Source organism: Lynx rufus, unplaced genomic scaffold, assembly GCF_022079265.1.
Source record: "Lynx rufus isolate CCGP_SWC_20201006 ecotype Redwood Valley unplaced genomic scaffold, mLynRuf1.p SCAF_6, whole genome shotgun sequence".
Lineage (NCBI taxonomy): Eukaryota > Metazoa > Chordata > Mammalia > Carnivora > Felidae > Lynx > Lynx rufus.
The window spans coordinates 6,255,541-6,281,737 of NW_025814878.1; the positions used below are offsets into that span (position 1 = coordinate 6,255,541).

Genomic DNA, 26,197 nt, shown 5'->3' on the forward strand with positions numbered 1-26,197 from the left:
TGTGCAGGTCTACAGAAGTCCTGGCCTTTTAACCAAGCCTTTGTTTTCTACAGTACTTGTTGCTGAACTTGGAGAAACTGATGAAGCGACGCATAGAACACAATATGAAAAACTTAAAATTTAATGAGAACACTTAACATTACAGATAGTCCCTCCCTGAAGCGGAATAACTGTCGGTCCACGCACGCCTTCTCTGTTCCCGTCCACGCGGTCTCACGTCGTATGCGAGTACTTCCCCTCCACCCTGAAAACACTCCATCCTCACAGACTGCAGGCCAATTTTGCGGAGTTTTGTAGCCACAAGGATGTTTAGAAGCAAGGCCTCCCAGGAGAACACGATAACCCCTGTGGAATTTTAAAAAATATAGAATGAATTCCTTTTGAAAAGCAGTGGTACCACCCCCCTCCATAAATTGCTAGACTTTAAGCCTCTGAGAGTCTGTGTGATGTTCTAAGTAGCAAATTGAACAACTCCTCAGAGACGAAGGCTTTTGTAAATTATGAACACACTTCCCACTTGTCAGGCCATGGTCTCTGTCGGGCATTTTTGTGTGTGGCAACTGCTCTGACTCCATTTCCGTCTTCATCTTTGCTTTCAATACTATTGTTCCTTTGTTATTCTGAATATATACTTGTGAGTGACCATGAGCCCAGTTTTAGACTAAGACAGGGTATATTATAGACCAACACAGTGGCATTTTGGTGGTTTCCTTTTCCTATTTAATCCTGCCTGGACCTCCCAGGGCATTTAAAGTTGCTCCCGAAAGTGATGTGCACATGACGACCGTGAATTCAGTACAGCTGATTAATCAGTGTCTGTACCCAAAATAAGTGGTGTCCTAACTGATTCCCTTTCTGGGGAGTTTAGCACTAAGTGGTCCCTGGGGGGCCATCTGCCTTCTCTTCTCTGTTTCGAAGCCCAGCCTCATAGAACTGCTGCTGCAGCTTGTTTTTTCTCATTCCAGAGCTAAATAAAACCCTCTAAAGCTGTTATCTGCCTACTGGCTTTAATGATTATTTGGATTGATCTGAAAAGGCCATTGTAAAACTCCATTTTGAGATCAAGTGATCCTCAAGCACAGGTCTACAGGATGTGCTTACAGAGCAGACGCAACCGTGATCGCTCTGAGCTCAATGCCAAGCGCAGCAACTCACCTGCCTACAGTGGACGAAGGCGAAGCCCTTGTAAAGGTTTACGAAAACTACGCCGTCAACCACCCATCCGCCTGTGTTTTACTAAGATGAGTTGTTTTAGTCACGTGATTCCCGTGCCACGGAGTGATGTACCTTTGCTCACGACGCAGGTGGACGTGGGCGTGGTGCACTTCACGCCCCTGACGCGGCCCAGGATAGAGCAGCCATTCAAGCTGGTGGAGAGAGTCGTGCAGAACGCATTTCAGTTCCGAAGGAAATACTGCTATCGAGGCCTGGGGTAAGAATGCCTTCTTCCTTTCAGCCGCGTGCTTTCTAAAATCCTAATGCTTTCAAAGATTAAGAACTTCGTTTTTAGGATTCTTCAAGCTGTCTGTCAATGGTCCTCTTAAGGTGAGCAAAGCTTGACTGCCACGAGGAAACAGCAAAACTGTGACTGAACCCTGGGGCCACGGACACATTGCTCCAGCATCAGTACAGCCTGAAACAGCCACAGGTCGGTAATGACCTGCCCTGCGGGGGCCAGGAGTCCTCCGTCAGGGTCGACCGTGCCAGCTGGCTTTTACGCTCAACACTTCTGACCTGTATGCTTGACGTCGACCAGCCGGCGTCCTACAGGTCAGGTCTGACACTGACGTGGAGCCGCATACACCCCCCAGGTTAAGGGTTCAGGGCCACAAGACCACCCCCGCTTCAGATGCTTGTCGTAAGTCCCAGGTTGCCACTTGTATTTTTTTTTTAACATTTATTTTTGAGAGATCGAGTGTGAGCAGTGGAGGAACGGAGAGAAAGGGAAACACAGAATCCGAAGCAGGCTCCAGGCTCCGAGCTGTCAGCACGGAGCCCGACGCGGGGCTTGAACTGACAAGCCTCGAGATCATGACCTGAGCCGAAGTCGGACGCTCAACCGACTGAGCCACCCAGGCGCCCCCGCCCCCTTGTATTTCTGACCCACAGGCTATGAATTGGGGATTTCTGGGATTTGTGTGACCACCCCCTACCCCTGCCGTTTCAGGTTCAGTAATTTGCTGGAATGGCTCACAGAACTCAGGAAAACCCTTTCACTTATCAACTTACTGTAAAGGACAGAACTCAAGGATGGGAAATGGAAGAGATGTAGGGCGAAGTTTGTGTGGGAGCCAAGGGCTCCTCTCTGGGCTCATCACCCTCCCAGCACCTCACTGTTTTCACCAACCCGGAAGCTCTGTGAACCCCATCATTTAAGGGCTCTCCGGATGTTCCCTTAGGCACAGCTGGTACAGTCACTGGCCACTAGTGATGGAGCTTGGTCTCCAGCCCCTCTCCTCTCCCTGGGGGGCCGGGGGGCCCGGAGGGGGTGGGGGAGGTGAGACTGAAAGTTCCAACCTTCTGATCAGGCTTGTTTCCTTTGGCACCTGTCCCCATCCTGAAGCTATCGGGGGACCCGCCAGGAGCCCCCCAGTAGCATAAACTCAGGTATGGTTGAAAAGGAGTTTTATTAGTAATCACAAATATGCTATCACCCCATCCGGAAATTTAAAGGTTTTAAAAGCTCTGTGTCAGAAGCGTGGAGTGAAGACCGAATGTATTCTCGCACTACTTGGGTTTTCTAAGTGCTTTCTTTCCATCCAGTCGCTTTATGACACAATGAGAACTAGAAGGTAAGTTAACGCTGGAGCAGCTAGAATGGCGTCGCCACGTGTTCACACCACGTATTTTATTTAACGGGGAGCCCCTCTGTTCCGCCGTGCTCGCTGCTCTGCACATGCACGTGGCCACTGTCCGCAAACGCAGCCTGAACGTGGCGGCTTACAGTCCACGTGCCCCCAAAGGCCCTGACGTGAGCACAGTGGTATTCTGTGTCTGGTGGCAGCCGAGAAGATGTTCAGTTCGGCCCAAGTAAGGCAGGAAGGGGTGTGTGTGTTTAAAAACTGGGCCTGGCCTTGTAGACATGCATCTCCCGTTTTCTAAAATCCCCCTCATTTGAAGAGCTCCACTTCTTTTTCTGGTTTTGCAAAGTGTCCCCTTAGCACATATTTCAGGTACGGCTGGCCAGCTGCATCCTGAAACCGTCCCCGAAAACTCACTCCTGAGGATTTGAGCGGACTGATGTTCAATCCTGGGCTTGCCGTTTGTGAACTCCAATTAGGCCAGGATTTTTACATCACCGCACAGGTCCTGCTTCTCGAGCGGAGACCGAAGGAACGGAGCTGGCCCGGTGTTGGCTGCGATGAAGGCCGCGGGCCCCTGCCGGGATGCTTCCCCTTCACACAGGCTGTGACTGGGACAGTTTTATGTGATGGCCCTGATTCATGGAGGGGAAAAAAAAAAAAATCACAAAAAGCACATTTTACTTTTGGAAATCCCGAAATTGGCCTGAGCCCAGAGCTGGCCCTTGTGTTTCCAAGCTAAGTGATGGGCCCCTTCATTTCATATACACAGTCCCCTATGCGGATAGGAACCCCAAATAGCGTGACCCACTTGGACCTCTTGGTGTCCTTTAGTCATATACACCCACAAATTGGTCCCGAGTGATCAAACCCCTCCTTGATATGAAACTGAAACCCCGAGATCACAGCTTGCCCGGACACTGTAGGGAACGTGGAGTTCTTCACTCCAGGACCATGAGCCTGTAAGGAAAACTCCCATCTCAGCCGGCCATGACCTCTGAGCTCCGTAGAGCCTCCAACTGTTGAGAAAAAAAAAAAAATCCAGGGGTAGCTTTCCAACATTTCAGTCAGTTTTGTCATTCATTTTAAAACAGTGGTCTGGCTTGGTTAGATGAAGTTTTTTTTTTTTCAACGTTTTTTTTTTTTTTTGGGACAGAGAGAGACAGAACATGAACGGGGGAGGGGCAGAGAGAGAGGGAGACACAGAATGGGAAACAGGCTCCAGGCTCTGAGCCATCAGCCCAGAGCCCGACGCGGGGCTCGAACTCACGGACCGCGAGATCGTGACCTGGCTGAAGTCGGACGCTTAACCGACTGCGCCACCCAGGCGCCCCTAGATGAAGTTTAAAATACATACTTCAAATCAATTTTAAAGATGCCTCAAGGTAAATCTAAAAGAATGATCTGTTTGCATTTTCACGTCACCGGTTTTCTGACTTTGCATAGTAAGGTCAAGGTCATTTTCTGGGGGGTGTAGAGTTCCCAAGGCTAAGTTCAAATTATAGAGAAGTTAAACAAGTTTCATATTAAGATATGTGGCAAATTTTTTAAAAATGAGGCAAATCAAACATTAAGAATGGAACTGAGCAGATGTCACCTTAAACGATACTTGTACTGATGGAACTGTGGAAAGTACCTTCCCACGGGGACGTACGGCACAGGTCACATTAGCTCTGCCTTCAGTGTCCCTCGTACCTGTTGCCTGGTGGTGAGACCGAGACCCCTCCCCCCTGGCTCGGAGCCCTGCAGCCAAGCCAGCCAGCTCTCTCTTCCAGCCCCTCCGGTGGTCAGTTGTCAAAACGATGTCATTTTCAAATGAGAGTAGGAGACATCATGACTTACAGAGTTCCCCAAGTCAGTCTGATTATTTTCTCTTCTCAGGATGTTATTCCCTGAAGTTCAGCGCGTGGAAAGCACTGAGAAACTGTTAGAGTTGGCCGACGTGGACCCTACCCTTCGACCCAGCCAGCTCTCTGTCTCCCATTTTAAGAGCCTCTGTGATGTGTACCGGAAGATGTGTGATGAAGACCCACACCTCTTTACTTATAATTTCAGAGAAGAACTCAAGCAAAATAAAAGCAAAAATCAGGAAAGAGAGAACGACAAGGAGAGATCCCGACGATAGCTGCCGCTTCGGTGGCAAGCAGCTTTGCGGATATTGGTTTTCCCAAAGTTGAGCTGCTCAGAGGTACGCTCTTTGGTCCACTTTGGAAGGACAATAAAAATACGATGACCAGTGTGACTTACTTCCCTTTTACTGTACAACTCGGTAGAGAAAATAATCAAATAACATACAGTACAAGCTTTCTTTTAATATATATACTGCATAGATAGGACATGTTCAGTATAAACAGCATCTATTACAACCTTAAAAAAATGAAGTATCTGCACATTGTGCCCCTTACCCACATTAAAATAAATATGCTTTAAATAAAGCAAAAACTAACAGCTCAAAGAAAATGCCCAGAGGATTGGGGAGGGGGGGAATGACCTTTTAAAAATTATTAATCACAACTCCATCTTTTTCCACATAAATTAAAATAGACTGCAATTTTAAGGATCCTAAGTCATTTTTGATACCTGCTCAAAAGGGATATAAACTAAGTAATTTACAGATTCTGATCAGTTTAATCTAGTTTTCTGATCTACAATAAATTAAAATAACTTAAATCTTTACAACTATTTCGTGGGAAAACGTATGCTGCACAAAACCAAATGACGAATAGTTTTTCTGCAATTTCCACTTTACCACCAGTTTAAAGGTAAAACAAGCCATTTAGCCCGCGTCGGACGGAAATCCTACTATGACTTTCCGTGGCTCCCTGTTTCGTAAAAACACTCCTCGTTGACCACCGATGTTAAACTCTGGACGCTGAATTCTCGCTGCAGAACAGAACTGAGATCGAGGTTGGCATTTTCAGACTGACTGTCGAGGGACTGGTGACGGATCTGTGCCTTGAGCAAAGTTCCCCTGTCCCGTTTGGTGCTGTTGGCTTTTCGTTTAATGGCGCAGAAGTGCCCGCGGACCAGCTTGGGCTGCTCGCCTCTGGGCCGCCGGTCGGCCGGGTTCGCGTCCGCGTCGTCCGAGATTCTCAGTCTCTGGAACTGAATTTCAATGTCTTTGGTAGGGCTGCCCTGCTTCAGGGTCTGATGGTAGTCGTCCTCCTCGTCGCTCAGAATGTCGCTCTCTTTGATGAGGCCGGAGGACAAGTCAGCCGGGCCTGCGGGTGGGGGTGGTGGGGAGTCCTGCGAGCTCCCAGCAGGGGGACAGCCGCTGCTCTGCGTGCTGCTGCTCAGGCTCCCCTCGTCCGAGTCCAGGGAGCTGCCCTTGCTGGGCTCGCCGGGCCACTCGCAGCTCGAGGAGTTCTTGAGGACTTTTAAGGACCTGGAGGAAGCTGCAATGAGAAAATCACACTTCCCTTCAATGATCGAGAAACAGACTCCACAATGCGCAATTTCGGCATTGCGCGCTTAAGCACTAACATCTTAATCCCTTTAGATTTGACCATCTCACTTCTATTAGCAACTGTCCTGGGACTTGGGTAAAAAAAAAAAAAAATAGATACTGCCAATTTTTTACATAGGTTTTTTGAAATTTTATGCTGGAGGGTTTGCCATTTTTATTCTTAATGACCATTTTTTAAAATAACTTTTTTAAATGATTATTATTTTTGAGAGAACAGGAGAGAGGGAGGGGCAGAGACAGAGAGAGAGGGAGACACGGAATCCGAAGCAGGCTCCAGGCTCCGAGCTGTCAGTGCACAGCCCGATGCAGGGCCCGAACCCACGAACCGTGAGCTCATGGCCTGAGCCGAAGTCGGACGGTTAACCGACGGAGCCACCCAGGTGCCGTGAGGGTTTGGCATTTTTAGATGACCAGTTACCGGAGCTCAGTTGTTTAGCCAGAACAACAAGCTATAAACTGTGACAAGGGCTAGGATTCTCAGTCTGCCAATGGATACATGAAAACGTTATTAATAAAACCTATGTTCCTTTCTTCCACTAAAATGCTTTGTAATTCGATAACCAAGATTCTACCACATTTCTGTGCCTATTGTCTCCCCTTATTTCCCTTGCTGCTCAATTCAAAGTAGAAAAACGCCCTTTATCACTCATGACAACGGTCTCTGTTGGCATTTCTAGCCAACTTTCAGAGATTTAATACGAATAATCATTTGTGTGTGTTTAATTCCTCACTCTTGGGTTGCAGGGAAAAGGGGAGCTCCCAGCTGTGAGGCTTCTATAGACAATAAGTGCGTTTTCGATGGACATAGCTTATTTTGGCAATGGAGGGAAACAAAAAGTATGCAGTAAATTTGAAGAGGTCAAATTGTGACCAAAATAAAGACAAGTATTTTAAAAGACTACACACAAGATCAAAGATGCTAACAAAATAGCTAATGAAAGGTGAAAACACTGAAATCTTACAAAGCAAGCAGAAAGCTGAAGAAGAGCATGACTGGGAATGTTTACTTGCTGACTCACTGAGCAGATAAGAATGAGCAGATCTCGGTTCAGCAAGCAATGACTTTCTAGATGCCCTGAGCCGTTCTGAGCACCGGGATGATGGTGGTGACGAAAGCACGCCTCCCCCCCCCCCCCATCTCGGTGGAAGAAACAGGTGAGATGGTGATTCTGAGCTGTGTCAGCTGGAGGGAAGATGAGGCCTTGGGCTTGGCAGTGGTTACAGTTTACTACAAGGTCTGGGAGCAGGAGGCAGTTCAGGTGTCTTAAAAGGAAAACAACTGCCACCACCTTCTCGCACGGCTCTGTGGACTCGGGTGTCTGCTTCAGAGCTTACGGAGCTCCCCCGGGGACTGTACAACCCGAGGAGGACTCAACTGCCGTGTTGCAAGAACATACATCCTTGCAGAGAAGCTCAGAATGTTTTTCTGAATAAACACAAGGCCGGCAAAGTTCTCACCTAACTTGGCTGAAACAGGAACTCGGTTCTTCAGAGGTACCAGGCGATCCTTGCACGTTTTCTCCAGGGGCAAGTCACACTTTATGTGACGCCTGAAGTTTTCCCTCAGAATAGATCGAATGACCTTGACGATGCTGGTCTTGCTCTCACTGTCACTGGTGAAGAGAGAAGAGAAAACAGCAGTGACGTCCAGTGTCATGCTCCGACCCCACGTGCCCTGGTCCTTCGGTGTCATCTGATCTCAGGACAGACCGGCAGCGAGTTACCCAGCCTGCGGGCTCTGTGGTCTCCTCACTTACACTCTTTTTAGAGTGAAAAGTGATGGTTCTTGAAGTGCCTTGGAGCACTAAGATTTGGATGTATATTTAATCAACGTGTTCTATTACAGGCACAGTTGCCGTGTCGGGGGAGGCTGGGTGTGAACCTGAAGTCATCAAAATTCAGGAGGGCGCTAAAATTAAACTCCCTTTTTTGAGAGAGCATAATTCGGCCTTATTCCCATCGGCTGTGTTTTTTGGAAGTCAGTAGTACCTGCAGCACAGCTGAAAGATGGTTTCCGGCCGTCCTTCTATTTCTGACTTCGTATGGATCAGTTCCCATATGGAATTATTTTCTGTCCCTGTGGAAGAGGAGACAAGGGTCTGCCACTCTGCCAAAGATGTGAAGTTGACAAAGACTCAAGTCAAATATTCCCTGTCCCGGGTCTCCTCGTTTTCTTCCGTGGCTCATTCTATGTTGGACTTTCACAAATGGTTTTCAAAAGTTAAGTACTTTTTAGTTACTTTTTATGTTTCCTGGTAAAGTTTTCCACCCATCTGAACGTGCTTTCTCCCTAGCCCTGGATTTCACCTCTCTGGGCAACAGATTAAACGGATCCTGTTTTTCAACCCCCTTCCATTCACTGTATTCCTTGGAAGGAACCGCGTGCAGGCTGTGCTCAGGTACTTGGGGTAAAAGAGGCCAGCCCAAAGTCAGTTGTTCCAGGAAAGGTAAGCAGTTCACACAAAAAGTAAACAGGGACCCAGGACATCGCCACGTGCCTCAGCCTCTTGGTCCTTTCTGTCACCAGAGGCATTGTCACCGGAACATGGTTAGTCTCACAGGATCTCTGAACATTCTCTAAGGTTGAAGATTTTTTTTTCTAATATCACATATAATACTGCTTAATCTTAAGGAATTTTCTGGGATCTCAAAATATTTTTAATTTAAATTTGTAGACCTTTCTTTCTTTAACAAATTTCAGGGTATCGAGGATATTAGGCAGAAAAGTGGAAAACCACTGAGTGAAGATAAGGAAACGATGAAGAGACATATTTGGCAAAGAAAAGCCATCCGTTGGCATTTACTTTCCGCAAAAGTGTGTTAAAAAAAAAAAAAAATTCAGAACAACCTCTCTTGTCCTCGTTTCCCTTGCCTATAAAATAAAACCCAAAAATTATCCCCGAAGTTCTCTCCTAGTTTTTCATTCCACGATGCAAACGAGTCTCTTTAAAATGCCTTTTCCTGGCATCCTACTGCACAAACCAATTACCTGCTGTGTTCCCCAGTCTGACTTGAAGCGCGGATATGGGGATCAACCAGCGAAATTTAAATGGATCCAAGTCGGCAGAGCCATGTGCAGGCCGGGAATTCGAGGGCTGGAATACGAAAGCCCCCCCCACCCCAAGAAAGGTGTTAGAACATGCTCTCACCCAGAGAGGAGGTGTGCAGGGAGTGGACCTTAAGGTCTCCCCGTGGGCAGGGCTGCCGCGGCTGTGTGAGTGTTCAGGGTGCAGAACCAGATCGGGTCGGGTGTGCTCCCAGTTCTCAAAGAGCTCACGGAGTGCTCGGGGAGAGGGCAGAGCCGTAGTTAGGGGGACAGAGACTTCTAGACAAGCAAGAATGACAACCAAGCCTTCTGTGTCCTCACTGCCTCTGAACGGTCATGACTCTGATGGCTTATTAGCTGATTCAGCTAAGCTGTTGGGTTTGTTTTGAGCCAAGGTAAAAGTGATCTGAAAACAACCAAAGTTACGCGGTCTGTCATGTGTACGGAACAAACATGGGCCGTTTTCAGGGATGTGAAAGCTGATTTTCTGCGTAAGCCCAGCACAGGTTATTTGGCTCTATCTTCTTTTAAAACAGATGTCATTTGTGGGGAGAACAAGAAGTCACCCTGAGTATCTGAGCGGGTTAGTCACCCCAGGAATAAGTCACATTAGTCAAGTGAGGCCGTGGCACTGAGCAGGCTTCTCAGCTCAACGCTGCTAGGAACAGGGAGCCCTGGAAAGGCGGCTGTGATCACAATTACTTCTCGTCTTACCAGTTTCTTCTTCAGTTTGCAGTGTTCTTTATAAACCAGTATGACAGCTCTCTTAAAGACTGTGGAAAGGAAAAGAAAAAGAAAAGTCTTTCATTGTTTTATACAGATTTTGTCCCAAGGCTGAACTAAGTAAGGCTGAATGGTTTTTTGGTTTTTTTTTAATCTGGACATTTATGGGAAATATCCAAATTAAAAAAAAAAAATTTAATGTTTATTATTGAGAGACAGAGACAGGGCACTTGTGCGGTAGGGGCAGAGAGAGAGGGAGACACAGAATCCCAAGCAGGCTCCAGGCTCCAAGCTGTCAGCACAGAGCCCGAAGTGGAGCTTGAACTCATGAACCGTGAGATCATGATGTGAGCCAAAGTTGGACACTTAACCAACTGAGCCACCCAGGTGCCCCGAAGCTGAACGTTTTAAAAGAACAAAGCTCTTCAAACTTATGAAGCTCTAAGACCCCATTATGCCGGCACAGGAGTGAATAAATGATACTTCCCTCTGGTCATATTTGAATTACGCAGGTATACCCGCTCACCTAAAAGCAATTATCTGGGGGCGCCTGGGTGGCTCAGTAGGTTGAGTGTCCGACTCTTGATTTCGTGCTGTCAGCACAGAGCCTGCTTGGGATTTTCTCTCTTCCCGCCCCCCCACCCCACCCTCTGCCGCTCACATGGGTGCTCTCTCAAAATAAACATTTAAAAAATAAGAATGGTTATCTGAAGTAGATCTTGGCAATTTTTAAAAAATTCTTGTTTTATTTCACTGAACTCTGAGGACATGGTGTTTATGTCGGTGAGAACACAGGGTCTATACTGGGTCTCAGTGAGAATTAAGACATTTTGAAAAGCGGCAAACAATTAAGATAACAGGTTTCAAAATAGCCTCAAGAGATCTGTTCCTGTAACATTTGGCCAGAACCACTAAGGCAAGCAGAAGGGAGAACAAGATAATGAGTATGCACAGTGACAGCATTTTACATAGTTGGAGGCTGGCTCTGTGAAGTCAAAAGCCCTTATGACAGTGATTCTAACTCTCAGAAACCCGGAGTTAGCCGGCCTGGTGGCTTTAGGAAGTTCTTCATCACCACCAGCCTTTTGTAAGTTTATGCGCTTTCGAATGGCATACTAACCAAACACCGTGAGCTCGAGGTCCTTTCTGGTTTTTCCTAGAGACAGAAATGGATTCAACCAGGAGACTGCCGAGTGCATCAGAAGTTCCCCCATGGAAAGTTCTGTCACCTGTTTCGTAAAAACGAGAGACACAGACATGGAGACTGCGGGGGGTAGACCGTCTCCCGTTGGGAGCGTGAATCACATACGTGTGTCACCGTATACCGGTGACTGCCAAAACGCAAGCACCCTCGATCTATTGTGGCCCCTGTAAACATGGGGCCTTTAAATAGCGTAAGTTTTGAAAATACGAGCGACGCATCAAACTGTCTGAAAAAGAAGCTAACTGGGAAGGCATTTTGTTCAGTGCACACGTCGTATGTGGGTGAGACACGCCTCGTGACCTACGCCACGGTGCCAATTCCCTGACGGTTCAAGGCTCTCCTACGTTGTCCTCACTAATATTTCCCCGGGGCTCTGGTGCACTCACCAGCCCGGAGCCACAAACTGCTCTGGGCCTGCAAATCAAGAGGCACCAGCGCTGAAACTAATAAAAAAACTCAACTCCAGTTGTTTTCTGTCCTTGCCTTTTTCTAGTGAAACTATGTTCCCTCTGACATGTAGCCTTGAAAAGCTCAAGATCCTGATTTAGTAATCAGCCAGAAAAGAGCGCGAGAGAGAGATGGTGTCACTCTAGGGACTAGTTCTGTAAGTAAGGAGGTGGCCACCGATGTCAGATGTGAAGGAAGAAAAGCAGAAAAGCCCTAGGTTCTCCCCACAGGCTGGGATTCTCTCTGCCAGCTTGCGCCCTCCATGGACGCGCCAGCCTCTGTGCATTAGTCTTGCCTCCTGCCCCACGGAAAGGGAGGAGGAGGGAGGGACGAGCTAAATGAGATTTATTTTCTTCTGTACAGTGTTAAGGTGACACAAGGTTATATTCTCAAACCGGTGTCATGAATTTTATGTCACATTTACACTTAAATGGTGTGGCTTATTGTAAGCTCTTAGATCAAATAAACTTTAGGCCCATCCTCCTCCAGGAGAGCCCGAACAGGGCGGCCTGCTCTGGAAGGTGCCAACGGATTCAGTGAACAAACGCATCACGCTTCTCAGGATCCGCAAGTCCCACTGACCTCCTTCTCTGTTCCACTCTGCTCCGCCACGAGCTGGTCAAACACGGTCCCGTAATCCTCATAGACCTTCTGCATCTCATTGATGTGGCTGGCTACTTTTTCCATCGCTTTTAGTGCCTCTGAAAAGTCGGAAATCGTCATTTTATTAATTTTAAGGCCTACCAACAGTGGTAAGTTCAAGATTCCGGCCAGGACTCGAGGCTTTCCTTACTAACAGAAGCATTCCTCAGGTAGGGCTCAAACAGCCCACTGCCCTCTAGTCATTACAACGAAGAACCACAGACTGGCCTTCCACTCCGGTTTTCTTCGGAATGAGGCGACACGAAGTATCGCTCATGATAAACGCGAACGCTGATTGGGCACTTTCCACTTAGCAGGTGCTCTGATGGGTGGTTTATGTGAATCCTCTCCTTTAATCCCCACTCGGTCACTGTAGGAACTGCAGTCGCCATGTGTGAAACGAGGCCGGGAAGAGGGGCCCCGCGGGCTGGCGGCTGGCAGCCGTCGCGTTCACGAGCGCTGCCTCTGTCTCCTCACCTGTCAGGTGGTAGTGCTCCTCGCTCTCGTGGTCCGTCAGCGACACGAGCTCCCTGAGCAGCAGAGGGTACTTGAGCACCCTCTGAACTGGCTTGATGAGGTAGGACTCGAGGGTGGAGGAATGCTGTTTGGTGGGATTCCGGGCGTCCAGAAATGCCTTGAAGGCTTGATCAGTTTTAGCTACAAGCAGGTGGGGAAAAGACCCTTAGAAGAGCACAGCAGCGTGAACGAAAACCCGACTTCATTTTGTTTCTAATGCGGTCCCAGATCGTCTATTCAACAGCCCTCCCAATGGCGTTCTTTACAAAAACCCAAATGCTTCAGCGGGCCCGGCACCCAGCCGTCAACACGGATTCGGCATCACAGCTCTGGGGCCAATCCCACCGGCAAAGGGAGCTTACATAGGCCAGAGAGGAACACCAAGTCGAAATGCAGGAATGTCTGACTTTCGAGGCATATTCACATGCAAACCCGTGAGAGAGATTGTTCTAGGTGCCTAAAAAGTGAGTTTCAACCAATTCACAAAGCCACGAAAACGTATCATCCTATATCCTGTTCTACAGAAGAATCCCATAGCAAAATAAACCAGTATTCCACCCCCCCACCACCATTCTAGCACAGATTGTTACTTATTCTGTATACTTAGGGGTTATCTTTTTTTTTAAGTTTATTTATTTTAAGCGAGAGAGCACAAGTGGGGGGCTTGGTGGGGGGGGGGGTGGGAGAAGAGAGAGAGAGAGGGAGAGAGAGAATCCCAGGCAGGCTCCACACTGTCAACGCAGAAGCCTGACGTGGGGCTTGAACTCACGAACCGTGAGATCATGACCTGAGCCGAATCAAGAGTCGTACGCTTAGCTGACTGAGCCACCAGGTACCCCTATCTTTCTTTTAAAATAAATTGATAAGCACTGCTGCCTTCACCTCCACAGCTCTGAGCAGTCCAATCCTTCCACCACACGGCACCTCTGTGGGCAGTGAACACTCCCTGTGTTCAGAGTCTGACGTCACGAAGAGCACGCACGGGAACCCAACTCCATTTAGTTTCGAGAGAGCCAACGGATGCACAAGTGGCTGCTTTGGATTCCACCTGCTGACCCTGGGTGACCAGCTGTTTGGAATTCAGCCGATTTGAATGAAATTACACCCTCACCTGGGGTTCTGTTCCAAAGGCAAAACCTACAACTTCTAGGAGGTGCGGTACCATTTTGAATGTGACTACCCAAGTGGTTGGCGAGACGATCCTTCAGAACCGAGCAAAGCATTGGTGATGCGCTAACGTTACTGCGTATTGACCTTGAAGAAGAAGGCGTTTCTGGGAGGAAACGCCGATGGAGTCAGGTCTCTGTTTAAACAAGTACAAGAGGCAGATTTGGGCTGGAGCTCGTTGACTCCCGGCACTTCGAGACTCCGTTTCTTAAACCTGAGCCTGGTCTTCCACGAAACTGGAAAGATCCAGATGTAAACCAAATGGCAGGGGCGCATCCGTGGAGCCGGCTAATGCTCAGGGTGTTGGAATAAACCTCCACATGCCTTCCATGATACCGCAGAGTCTGTTCCCTGGTCTGGAGAAAGAAACACTGAACAACCACCGTGAGATCCTTTCTGACAATGCCGTTTAGAAGCATATGACAGACAGGAGGGGGCTTAGAACTGAGCTTGGCGGCTACTGCCGTGTTGATGCAACTAAGAAACGTTCAAATACAGAAGAGTTCTGTCCCAGAAGAGAGCCCTGACTCACTGGCTTCTAGAGTGGTAGAAGAGAATTATAACGGGAGTGAACCGCATGAGGCCACTTGTATTTCTAAAGAAGGCATTCAAGTCCTGGGGGGGTGGGGGCAGGGGGGAGTCATTTTGATCCTAGGAATTGAAGACATGATAACAGTTGAGGTTTCAGCAGGTTCGGGTCTTATCCCCCAGTTCACACCGGAGAAGTCAGGCAGCCTGGTAACCTGGTCTGGAGACGGTTCTGATGAACATAAACAGGACGGCACACATTTTCAAAAGATGCCTGTACTGTCCGAGCCTCAGACACTCCCGTGTTTGTTTGATGTTCTCCGTACAAACCGAATCGTCGCTGCTCACGACCTCAAGTCCTGTGCCGGCATCACTGATTTGTCCTCCTCTGATCTTCGCCACCAGAAATGTATGAGAGTTCCAAAGACTGGGACAGAGAAGCATCTTCAGAGAGAGACCGATTTGAGAACTGTCATCTCGTACGTGAAGATGTGTGTGTAACTGAGAGAAGCCTCAGCAACAGAGCCACCTCAGGGAAAGCAGCGTTCCTGGTCTGGGTATTACCGGACCGGACCGAACAGCAGGTTAATGCGACGGTGATGGTAACTGTGCCGCAACATTCCTCACAATATGTGTGCACCTAAAGGAGGTCACGGCTGTCACCAGATCTCTGAACACACTTCCCAGGCTGGGCTGACGGGCTGGCCCGTCACCGAAAGCCCAGGTGGCTCAGGGCATGGGCCGTGTGCCTAAACCTGACCCGCTGCCGGGCAGGAACCCGCACTCAGGCATCTCTCTCAGTTCCACAGAGTGATGTCTGATGGCAGCACGAAAGGGAAGAGTGAGGGGGTCGACCACGCAGGTCTACGCAGACAAAAGAAAATGAGAGTCTTCAGTTAAAGCCACTAGAATAAAGTGAGATGATAAAAATGTGGAGAGAGGCACCTGGATGGCTCAGTTGGTTAAGCGTCCGACTCTTAATTTCAGCTCAGGTCATGATCTCATGGGTTGTGGGATCGAGCCCCACAAATCAAGCTCTGTGCTGACAGCACGGAGCCTGCTTGGGATCTATTCTCTCCCTCCCTCCCTCCCTCTCTCTCTCCCGCCCCACCAGCTTGCTCTCTTTCTCTCTCTCAAAATAAATTAACATTAAAAAAAATTTTTTTAAGTGGAAAGATGAAAGGTATTTCAGTGAGAGGGTGTGGGCTGTTAAATGTTAGTTTTTCCTGGTTCCACAAAAAAGGCTTTAAGTTTAGTTAACACTTCTTATGAGTGCAGTGATTCCTTGGGCGTGAGAAGGTTAACAAGGAAGAAACAAAACAGCATAGTGTTTTCTGTCCCCATCCAGGGGCTCATGGTTCTGAGTTTTTAGATCAAGGCATTTGGTAAAAAAGAATCCAGAGGTAACTGAACAGCAAAGTGACACATGGGAAAGAAATTTCTCTGCTCTTAGGACATATGTTCACTGTTGCCAATAAACTGAAATAAACCGAGAAGTTTCCCTTTAATATCTCTCGATTTCAAGGTCAAGAACGGAGCAGGATCCATCAAAACTGCATTTATCCCTACTTATTACATGCAAATTTACTCTGTTAACAATTTAAAAAAAAAAAGCACAGATATAAAGGTATGAGCAACTTACCTCGCTCTAGAACCTTCTGTACTTTGATATGATTAGCACAGAACCCGCTGTACAGTTTAAAATGGTCCGCGTAATAAAGGAAAGAGCCTCCAAGGGAAAACAGTAGTTTCTAGAAGGGGAAGAAAAGTCACATTGGTCATGGTTTACTCAACGTCTGCTGGCCCTGGCGTGGCCTCTGACTACTTCAGCGCATCCGTGGCATCTTTCAGACACCAGAGCACTAATGCCTCAGAAAATCACCAAACGAAGTAAGCCCAAGACTGTGCCATTTTCACGGCAGACGGAGAACAGTCTGGTATTTCCCTCACAGATCTTTAGTTTGATTGAAAGCTTTCTGGCAGCCGAGCCTACTGACACTACAGGCAAAGGGCAAGAAAGAAAGTTCTACAAAAATACACCTGACAAAATGGGATACGAATGACCTGAGAGGATAGCTAATCAAGCCAACTGTGCCTTACTCGGGGCAAATGCTCTCGTCTGGGTACCGCCCTGCCCCCCTTTCTACCGTCTGCCTCCTTTCCTTCCCCAGAGGGGCTCCTTCCGGGTCCCAGATGCTCACACTGGAGACGGGCTCCACAGAAGAGAGGGCTCCCTCAGTACCACCGACCCGTGTCACAGGACCCATGTCCCCGGGTCACGGGACCTTGTGAAAATGAAGGATGAGACTCAGGGCCAGCGCTCCCGCTTCGCAAGCAAACCCCCCACGTATCCTTCAGCGGACTTGAGTGAAGAGCGTGGGCACGGTCAGCCACCGGGCCGACTCCACGAAACCTGGGCCACCCAGACTTCTGCTCACAGGGGCCACTCAAGTAAAATGTAGCCTGTCACCAGCTGCCACAGGACAACAGTGCAACGAAAGCACTGAACTTACCTTGTCAGCAGTCAAGGGACGCTTTCTCTTCCAAGGGCGGACGCCGCACTCTACCCACCCAGTTGTGCTTTCAACCTAAGTCAAAGCTACTTACTCTAAACTGTGAGGGAGTTTCGAGGGTGTTAAAGTCAGAGGCGGCTGAAATCCCATCCTCCAGAGTCTCCAGAAACACCTTCTGAAAGTCCAGCATCTCCGGCAAGCTGCCGAACAGCGACTCCATCTGCGTGAAGGCCGGGATTGAACAGAGGGCATCAGCGGTGGGGGTGGAGAGGGGCCGCCCCACAAATCCCCAGTCCTTCGGGGAGCAGCAGACAGAAGTGAATCCTCGAACGAAGGCAGCGTATTCCCTCTGGGACCCCGTCTGTACACAGGGGTCCACAGCTCCAGCTCCGGCGGTTCCAAACTAACTTTCTAAACGGGTGGAACCTTTTCAGGATTCAAACTGGTAAACGACGAAGTCAGTAGCAAAGAACCCGTTACGGAGATTGAACACGAACAAGTCACGGATTAAGGAGTGACTTTGGGCCCCACTTCCTACAAAAAGGGCGTGACTGTCCTGCATCTACAAACTCTTGCCGCTGGGCCTCACGTGGCAGAGGCCACATAAACGGCTTTGGAGGAGGCCACGCTTGGTCCCTCTGACGATGCTTAAGTCCCGTGTGTTCTCTGGGGAATCAGGAGATACAACCTCCGGGGAGGTCCACTAAAGGGCAAACAGAGACTAACCTGTGCGTTAGCGGACGGCGGTGGGGGGGGGGGGGTGGCGGGGGACCGATTACCTCGTCTTGGGTGAGAAAGGTCTCATTCTGAAGTGGCTCCAAATATAATTCAAAGAGGCAGCTCAGATCCTGAAACGTGGAAGAAAAGAGTCTTTATCACTCATGTCTCCAAAATACCCAAGAGTTTCCAGCAACCCTGACCACAGCTCCAGACTCCCACTGGGAATGATGGAATCGTGTCTTGTTGCAGTTCGTGACCCTAAAAGTGGTTACTATCAGGGGCGCCCGGGCAGCTCCATCGGTTAAGTGTCTGACTGCGGCTCAGGTCATGATCTCATGGGTCGTGATCTCATGATCTCTGACAGCTCAGAGCCTGGAGCCTGCTTCGGATTCTGTGTGTGTGTGTGTGTGTGTGTGTGTGTGTGTGTGTGTGTGTGACTCTTTGCCCCTCCCCCACTCATGTTCTCTCAAAAATAAACATTAAAAAAATTAAGTAAGTAACTAAATAAATAAAACTGGTTACTCTCATTTCTGCCCTAATTCACACGGGCTAATCCCGCAGTACACGCAGCAGCTGGGTCACCTACTCTGCTTAGACAGCTTGGTGACAGAGCCACTCCTTCTGTGGACCGGTGCAAGGGGGCATCCGCCTCCCCTCGGAGAAGGGGAGCTCTGGCGAGGCACTTCTGTCGGGCATGACCACCCCTGCCGGCTCCCCTGGCTTCCTCCTCTCTACCGGGGAGCATGGTGACAGCCCCACCACGGAGCTGAGAAGGACAGGACAAGACCTGGGAAGCTCTTCAACTCTGGGGTTGACGCATTAGCAGAGTTTCGAACTCCCATATTCAAATGCAGAAAAAATGTCCAAGGATCAGCGGCCTATAATCTAGGCCATATTTGAGCCCCCAGTACACCGGGCCCCAGTAGTACGGAACAGTGGGAGTTGATGGCATTTATACAACTCCTTCCATAAATGGTTTATTTGCGATAATGTGAAGCCAAGACCAGGATATAATTTTGTAATAGGAAAGATTTTTTTCTTGTTTCGCTTATTCTGAAGAATTTTGAGTATGAAAACATTAAGTGACCGACTACAAAGTCCGTTACTTTGCTCTCTCATTTTACAATGGAGAAATCGAGACCCAGAGAGCTTTCTGTAAGAGCCCGAAGCCTCCAGAACCTTATGGCATAGATTCGGGGAGCAAGTAGACAGGCCTGGGAGGCCTTTTACTATTTTGCAACAAACGGCTCCCTGGCCTTCCCTCCCTCACCATCCTCCCCGGCGACTGCTTCCGAGCAGGGAGGTGTGCTGAGTTACTGAACCGTATCTCGAGGGAACACACAAAGGCTGAAAATTCCAAGTTGCACGCATGCAGGGATCAAGGTTAGACGAACAAGTAAAATCCCGTGTTAAATGTCAGCCATGAAAAGAAACCACAAAATAAAAACGGTGTGTGTGCGAATCACAAGAGGCACCGGGTGCTGGTTATTTTGTGAGAGACAGTGACAGGCTGCCCTCTTCCCTCGTGCGGCCGGTGCTGCTCGGCGGGACTTACACGCCTCGAGCAGGCAGGCGCGGAGCTGCGGGGCCGGACAGCTGCAGCCCTAAGGGAACAAAGTGCAGGTTTCTTGCAGAGAGAAGGGTCCTTCCTGTCTAGCTCACCCACAACGTCCACCTTTATACCCTACCAGCATCTCAGGGAAACCAGCCTCCCGTGCGGCCTCACGGTAAAACAGAACATCAGCGACAACAGGAAGGGGACTTCAAGGAATTCTGCCCTTGAATCTCGGTGGAAAGCTCATGGCCACCCTCAAGAGGCCGGAGGGTCTCTTGAAGCCTCAAACCACAGCGCACAAAGCTGCTTGGGAGAGGCCATCACGGTCACAGGAAGATCCAGAAATCTAGGCTGAGCTCCCCAACGTTCACATCATCCGCAGAACAACACGTAACGGGACGTGAAATTAAACTGTCAACTCCATAGCTTTCTTTTCTTCTCTATGGGACCAAAAAGAAGGGGCTCTGGGTAGTTTTCCTGGGCTACCTGTGTATGAGGCCTTCAGTAAAGCCCAGATAAAATGACAGGGACACTAATGAAAGGGGAAGCTCAGGCCCGTCTCGCGGAGAAAGAAGGTGACAGCTGTGTCTGTGTGTGCACGCACCTGTGCAGGAACAAGGGCACGCCCGTCTGAGACCCGGGAGGATGGAGGTGGAGGGGACGGCCCCAGGCCAGGCCGCTGCACCGAGGCAAAGACAGGCGGGATCCTCTGCCCACTGCCCTGTGCCCTGCTGCTTCCAGAACTGGCCAACGAAGTGAGCTTACGGTACTACCCGAGCCTCAGCAAATACTTAAAGCAAAAGAACTCTGTCTTCCCTTCCCAGGCTCCAGTGCTCTTCGTAAAATATGTCTCTCAAACTATAGGGGCGCCCGGGGGGCTCGGCCGGTTAAGCGTCCGACTCGGGATTTTGGCTCAGGTGGTGATCTCACAGTTTGTAAGTTCAAGTCCGGCACGGGGCCCCATACCCACAGTGTGGAGCCTGCTTGGGATTCTTATTCTCATTCTCTCCCTCCTTCCCTCCCTCTCTCTCAAAATAAATAAATAAAACTTTTTAAAAATGTGTCTCGAACTACTTACTGGGGGCTTCAGAGATAAATAAGTGAATGCTTCGGGTGCCGAAGATTCTCAGCAACCACCCGTCCGCACGGGCGTGGGAGCGGCCGCGTGTAGGCCAGCTGCTCCAGCGTGGGACTCTGTCCCGCACAGTGACCTCCACCAGGCAGGTCCGGGGGCCGCAGCAACAGTCTCCTGGGAGCAAGCTGTTCCCCGGTCCCTCCTCCCCTAAGTGCTCTCCGGCCCCCTCCGACTCCACCAGGAGACTCCCTTCCCACAGACTGCAGACGATGAGCTAGAACATGTTTCCATAGTGAAAGCTACCGTGGTAACCAAGGGAGCCGAGGAGCCGATCCTTCCGGGCCCTCCCAGCTCCTGCACCCTCGCCCCCTCCCCAGCGGCAATTCACCACTTCGAGGGGCAGGGGGCTCCGTCAGGAGTGCTGGGCTTCGGGGCGCATGCGACCCGGGGGCCCCCGCCCACATACCGCTGGCCGCCGCGGGGCCACAGAGCCGGCAAGAACGTGCACAGTCGCCCGTTACCTTCACGTAGGACTTCTCCGTGTCCATCAGCTCCTGGATGACTTTCCGGAGGCGATCCGCGTCGGAGAGGTGGCGAGCCAGCGGCCTCGGAGGTGGCTCCCGGGTCCCCCTCGGCCCTTCCATGCCGGTGGTGTGCGAGTCGTTGAAACTCCTACACAGCGCAGCGATCTGTTCGGCGCTCTGGGAGGCGGAAAGACGGGGAAGGTGACGTTCGGGGCGCGCTGTTTTGGCAGCTTCCCGGCCAGGACGCAGGCGGTGCTCGTCCCTGCCCAGCGCCCTCTCGGGGACCTCGGGGTGGGGGGGCGACAACCTAGCACAGCCGGGTTCGTTCATCTCGGACCGCTCTGGCTACCGTTTAAGGTAACGGGAGTGAAGACAGGGTATCTACGCGGGATGCGTTTCTGTTGTCAGAAGAGAACAGATGGCTCTTTCGTACCGAAACTAGAAAACACGGCACAGGTTGACCCTCGGTAACGGAGTTGAGGTGGCTCTCAAACCAAGGCCGCGGCTTTCTCGGAGCCTGCTGGGGAGCCCCCCGGAAGCGGCGGCCCGACGGCCTCGGGAACGGCGTGACTGCGCGAATTTCGGGGCGACCACAGGGGCTCGCGGCCCGGCCCCCCGTCCAGTCCCCAGCCCCGCGGGCTCGCGCCAACAGAACACGAGTGAGCGGTCAGAGCGGCTGCACCTGCCAGGCCGGGCCGGGTGGGGAGGCAGGGACGTCCCCTACCCTGCAGGGGGCGGGGGCAGAGCCCCACGGAGGGTGCAGACGGGAGCAGGTGACCCGGCCACCCCGGCGAGTGCCGGAGAAGAGGGCTGAGCAGGCTTCCTGGGAGGCTTCGGGATAGCGGGGGCAGTCACACGCCGAGGGGACGAGAGGAGTGGGAACGTCTGGGGACCGAGAGCCTGCAGCGCGAGCTGCTACTCGGATTCCAGCACAGCGATGACAAGGGTTCTCGAGGAGGGCCCCCTCGTCCTGCCTGGCGTCGTGGCTTCAAGGCTCAAACGGGTCTCCTCCGTATGTCTCCACGGTGCCTGGAGCATCACCAGCCTACACTCGGCGTCCTCTCACTTGCCTCTCCCTCCACCCCACCCCCTCACAGGCTCCAGCCCACTTAGCACCTGCCGGCGAGTAAGCCGGCCAAGGGCAGGGCCCATGCCCGTCGCTGCTCCCAGTGCCCAGCAAGCCCTCAGCTCCCCCCCACCGCACGGCAGTGTTACCGAGTGACAAAGCAGTAGCCCCGGTACGCGTGACGAGCGTCCACCCGTCGTTGGCAACTTGCCGTCCCTCCCGCAAATTCCCCCTCCTTCGGCGTAAACGCCTTCATCCCCGATCCGTCCCTCCGGCCGAGGTCAAAAGCCGAGCTTGTCAGGACCATCTCTTAACGTGGAATTCATCCTCTCGGGGACGCTCAGAACACGAACAACTCACACAAGCGTGTGTCGCGCAACCGCAGTGGCCCGACGCACACCCGTTAAAAAAGCTGGCGCCTGACGACCTGAAGTGCCTCGGAGGAAAAACAGGGCACTGCCGCCCTCCCTGGTCCCCCTCCCGGCTCTACCCGCAACACTGACCTTCCGGTTCATCTTCCAAGCTCAGCGGGTGTCACCCGAGGGCCTGCTCTGCCTCCAAAAGGAAGACAGGTCCTGCCCGAGGCGATCACATAAGAAACCCCAAAGCGCAGCCAAGGGCAGAGTGAAAACCAGCCCAAGCTTGTGCGGAGCAAACGAAAGGGGGAAGACGCGGCGAAGCAACGGGAATCCCTCCGCTATGGGCGAGGCTTCAGGGGACAAATGGGTCGTCCCACGGTCCTGGCAGGAACACAGGCGCCCCAAGGAAGAGCCACAGAATGAGCCGGAAGTGCAGTGAGGAATGAGCAGGTTAACATAAAGACCCCAGCTCAGGGCAGTGACCGCGAGCCTCCTCTCCACCCAGATGTCTGCGAGGAGAGCCCCCCAGTCTGCTGGGCCCTTTAAACAGAATCATTTCTCTTTTATTTTCATGTAAATCTTGGTGCCAAAGTTCAATCAACCACACAGCCGGTACTGGGCTTCCAAAGAGCCCATGGTGAGTTCGAGCCCCGCGTCGGGCCGGAGCCTGCTTCAGATTCTGTCTCCCTCTCTCTCTGCCTCCTCCCCGGCTCATGCTCACGCGCTCTCTCTGTCTCTCCCTCTCAAATATAAACATTTAAAAAATTGCATCTTGAGGGGCGCCTTCTGGCTCAGTCAGTTAAACAGCCAACTTCGGCTCAGGTCATGATCTCACAGTTCGTGAGTTCGAGCCCCGCGTCACGCTCTGTGCTCAGAGCTCAGCCTGGAGCCCGCTTCTGACTCCGTGTCTCCCTCTCTCTCTCTGCCCCTACCCTGCTCATGCTCTGTCTCAAAAATAAATAAACATTAAAAGAAATGCATCTTGATTTATCAAAACGCCTCATTTCATGTTTAAAACAACCAAATCTTACAATTCATTGCTGAAGAGATTCCAGCACTGTTCAGCCATGCCCTAAAAGCCAAATGACAGATAGTAAAAGCCAAATAGAACACTGTAGCCAAAAGGCGGCTTTTCTATCTTCCGGGATGTGAGCATCATTAAGGAGCCCTAGGAAGTACAAGGAAACCACTCCAAGTTGTGTGCACCCCCTTTCCAGGGCACCTCAACCCTGGCCACGCATGAGCTTCGTTTCGGGAGCTTTAAGAAACACCCATGGCTAGATCAACTGGTTCACAATCCACACGTGAAGCCCCTTGTAGGAGTATTGTCTTGATTTTTTTTTTTAATGTTAATGTTTGTTTATTTTTGAGAAAGAGACAGAGCACGAGTGAGGCAGAGGCAGAGAGAGAGGGAGACACAGAATCTGAAAAGCTCCAGGCTCTGAGCCGTCGGCAGAGAGCCTGACGCGGGGCTCGAACCCATGAACCGGGAGACCATGGCTTGAGCCGAAGTCGGCCACTTAACCGACTGAGCCACCCAGGCGCCGGAGTATTTTCTAAAAGCTTCCCAAGTGTGGCTAACATGTGAGCCGCGTGAGAACTACTGGTCTGCCTATCAGAATCGCGAGCAATCTCCAACTGGGCTTCCTGGGGGCAGTGCTGCCTTCAGCCTGACACGCTGTCCCCAGGGTCTGGAGTGAAGGACAGCCATATAAAAAATTTATAGACTGAGCTCCTGAGACCGAGGAAGTAGCCAGAATCACACCCATGACCCTGGTATTCCGTCCGGGTCAGGCCCTCGACGAACTGGGCTAAACAACCCCAGATGATAATGATACGGAGACTCCCAAAACTCACTCATTTGAAATCTCTGCTACTGCTATTTGCGCCGCAAGCCCAGACAATGTAATTTTGCAATTCTGACAAGTCACAGCTTCCAGGGCTATGGAGTCTATATTAAGTTCACGTACACCGCATAAAATCTGACAAAACGCACCATAAGTTAATGGCAGCTGGTGAGCTTACAGCTTCACGTTGCTGGGATGTCAGAATCACACCTAACGATGCAGTGTTAAAATAACGAGGTTTTAAAAATAAAGTATCCTTGCCATTTCAGAAAATCAGAATCCGCTTTAAGAACGCTTCTGGGAAGATGAACTTGGAAAAGTGAGTGTTGGTGGAGATTCTGAGAGCAAGTGAACATCTTAAGGTACCATCAACGAAATGCTGGAGCGCTTACAAAGTCCCCTTCCTCACGCACAGCACTTTCACCACCGTCTCAGGCTAGGGGGTGGGGGTGGGGGTGTGGGGACGGGGCGGGGGGATCACTTGGGCTCAGGAGACAGGAACTGGAACAGAAAGAAGATGGGACACCAACGGTGTTTTTACGTTGTATCTGGTTACGTTTCCGTGCCTCCATTCGTAGGGACAGGCATCAGCATTGAACGGTTAACGGTAGAATTTGGAGTGTATCTGGTGAGCAAGTTCTAGGAACGGGGACTACTTTGGATGGGCTGTTTTCACACCCAAAACGGTGACAGTGGCGAAAAGCACAGGCAACATTCAGAGGCCCAGGGTTCTTTCCTGGCTCCGCCCCCAGTCCTCGGCACAGTCCCGGCGACGCTCATTTCTGAGCAACTTCCCTAGATCCCTAACCCATCAGGTAACCCCTCAGATTGCCATCTGGGTCACGGAGTAAAGGGCACTCACATTTGCTGAGCACCTGCTATTCGCCAGGGAGACCCGGGCGGCGGGTGTTCTCCAGAATCTGCTGGCATTTAATCCTCTCCGTGACGGACACTGTATAAACGAGGGGCCCGGAGGTGTGGGCGAGACCCTGACGGCGCAGGGCCACCCCATCTAGCTCTGCAGGGTGCCCACCCCTCCCGGGGATCTGGCAGAGCAGGAGGCAAAGCAGATGTGCCCCTCTGCCCCTGCCCATGTGGTCACGGCGTCCTGGCCCCGACAGCATCCAAACACACTCCTGGTGCGCTTGGGATGTGGCCACCGGCCCCTGGGGGCCACCTCCGCTCGGAGAAGCAGCGTCGTTTCCACACACGACAGCCACATCTTTTAGAAGGCTTCTCTGTACCACCGTCCCAACTCCACCCGGGAACGCTGCTTTAACAACGACAGGCGTTCACCAGGCAGGGCCCGACAATGCGTGCCCGTGCAGGGTCACGAACACCCCGCCTTCGGAGGCACAGCTCAGATTAGGATTTTCCAGTTTGCGGGATCCGCGCTGAGAAACTTGGGTTCGGTGTGGACCTCCTTTTTGAAAGGAGAACACGAAATAAGTATTCTCTCTGTGAATTCCTTTCAAAACTTAAATGGAGTTTTCCCTGAAACTATGCTGTATGGAAAAGCAGGGATGCTGACCAGAACGAAATTTTTTTCGGGACCTGAGCTTACACTAAGGCTGATCGCTGCTTGGAAACGATTTGATCTTGGGGCGCCTGGGTGGCGCAGTCGGTTAAGCGTCCGACTTCAGCCAGGTCACGTTCTCGCGGTCCGTGAGTTCGAGCCCCGCGTCGGGCTCTGGGCTGATGGCTCAGAGCCTGGAGCCTGTTTCCGATTCTGTGTCTCCCTCTCTCTCTGCCCCTCCCCCGTTCATGCTCTGTCTCTCTCTGTCCCAAAAATAAATAAACAAAAAAAAAACTTTTAAAATAAAAAAGAAAACGATTTGATCTTATTTACAGATGAAGACCATCTCACGGAGGACTCTGGCATGAAGCGCCTAAGCGTGCTGGGGACACACACACACACATCCCAAACAAACAGAAAACAAACTTGACTGTGGTAATTATTTCACAATGTTTATGTATAGCAAATCATCAAGCTGTATC

At 50.8% G+C, this 26,197-nt stretch overlaps 2 protein-coding genes and 1 long non-coding RNA gene across 7 annotated transcripts in view; 1 reads left to right on the plus strand and 2 right to left on the minus strand.

Moving 5' to 3' along the window:
• TFB1M (transcription factor B1, mitochondrial) overlaps positions 1–5,471 on the plus strand; it is a 65,913-nt gene extending 60,442 nt beyond the window's left edge. Inside the window, exons 6-7 of the mRNA XM_047102747.1 lie at positions 1,305–1,432; positions 4,683–5,471. Coding sequence (XP_046958703.1) covers positions 1,305–1,432; positions 4,683–4,926 — 372 coding nt within the window. The 3' untranslated portion in view covers positions 4,927–5,471. The remainder of the gene's footprint in view (positions 1–1,304; positions 1,433–4,682) is intronic.
• LOC124528889 (uncharacterized) lies at positions 106–1,376 on the minus strand. Of its 2 annotated transcripts, none has more exons than XR_006966253.1 (2): positions 1,288–1,376; positions 106–345 (listed from the first exon to the last, which is right to left on the minus strand). It is a non-coding gene; the product is annotated as an uncharacterized LOC124528889 (long non-coding RNA). The 2 variants fall into 2 exon arrangements; XR_006966252.1 differs by having other exon boundaries at positions 1,156–1,339.
• The window catches only part of TIAM2 (TIAM Rac1 associated GEF 2), a 136,279-nt gene continuing 115,175 nt past the window's right edge, over positions 5,094–26,197 (minus strand). For 2 of the 4 annotated variants that reach the window (XM_047102739.1, XM_047102742.1), the window contains 12 exons: positions 20,925–21,104; positions 17,833–17,901; positions 17,148–17,273; positions 16,183–16,291; positions 12,807–12,986; positions 12,270–12,388; positions 11,157–11,265; positions 10,028–10,086; positions 9,257–9,362; positions 8,257–8,344; positions 7,726–7,880; positions 5,094–6,196 (listed from right to left, as the gene is read on the minus strand). In XM_047102739.1, coding sequence (XP_046958695.1) covers positions 5,604–6,196; positions 7,726–7,880; positions 8,257–8,344; positions 9,257–9,362; positions 10,028–10,086; positions 11,157–11,265; positions 12,270–12,388; positions 12,807–12,986; positions 16,183–16,291; positions 17,148–17,273; positions 17,833–17,901; positions 20,925–21,104 — 1,893 coding nt within the window. In that variant the 3' untranslated portion in view covers positions 5,094–5,603. The other 2 variants (XM_047102740.1, XM_047102741.1) reach the window with 2 other exon arrangements.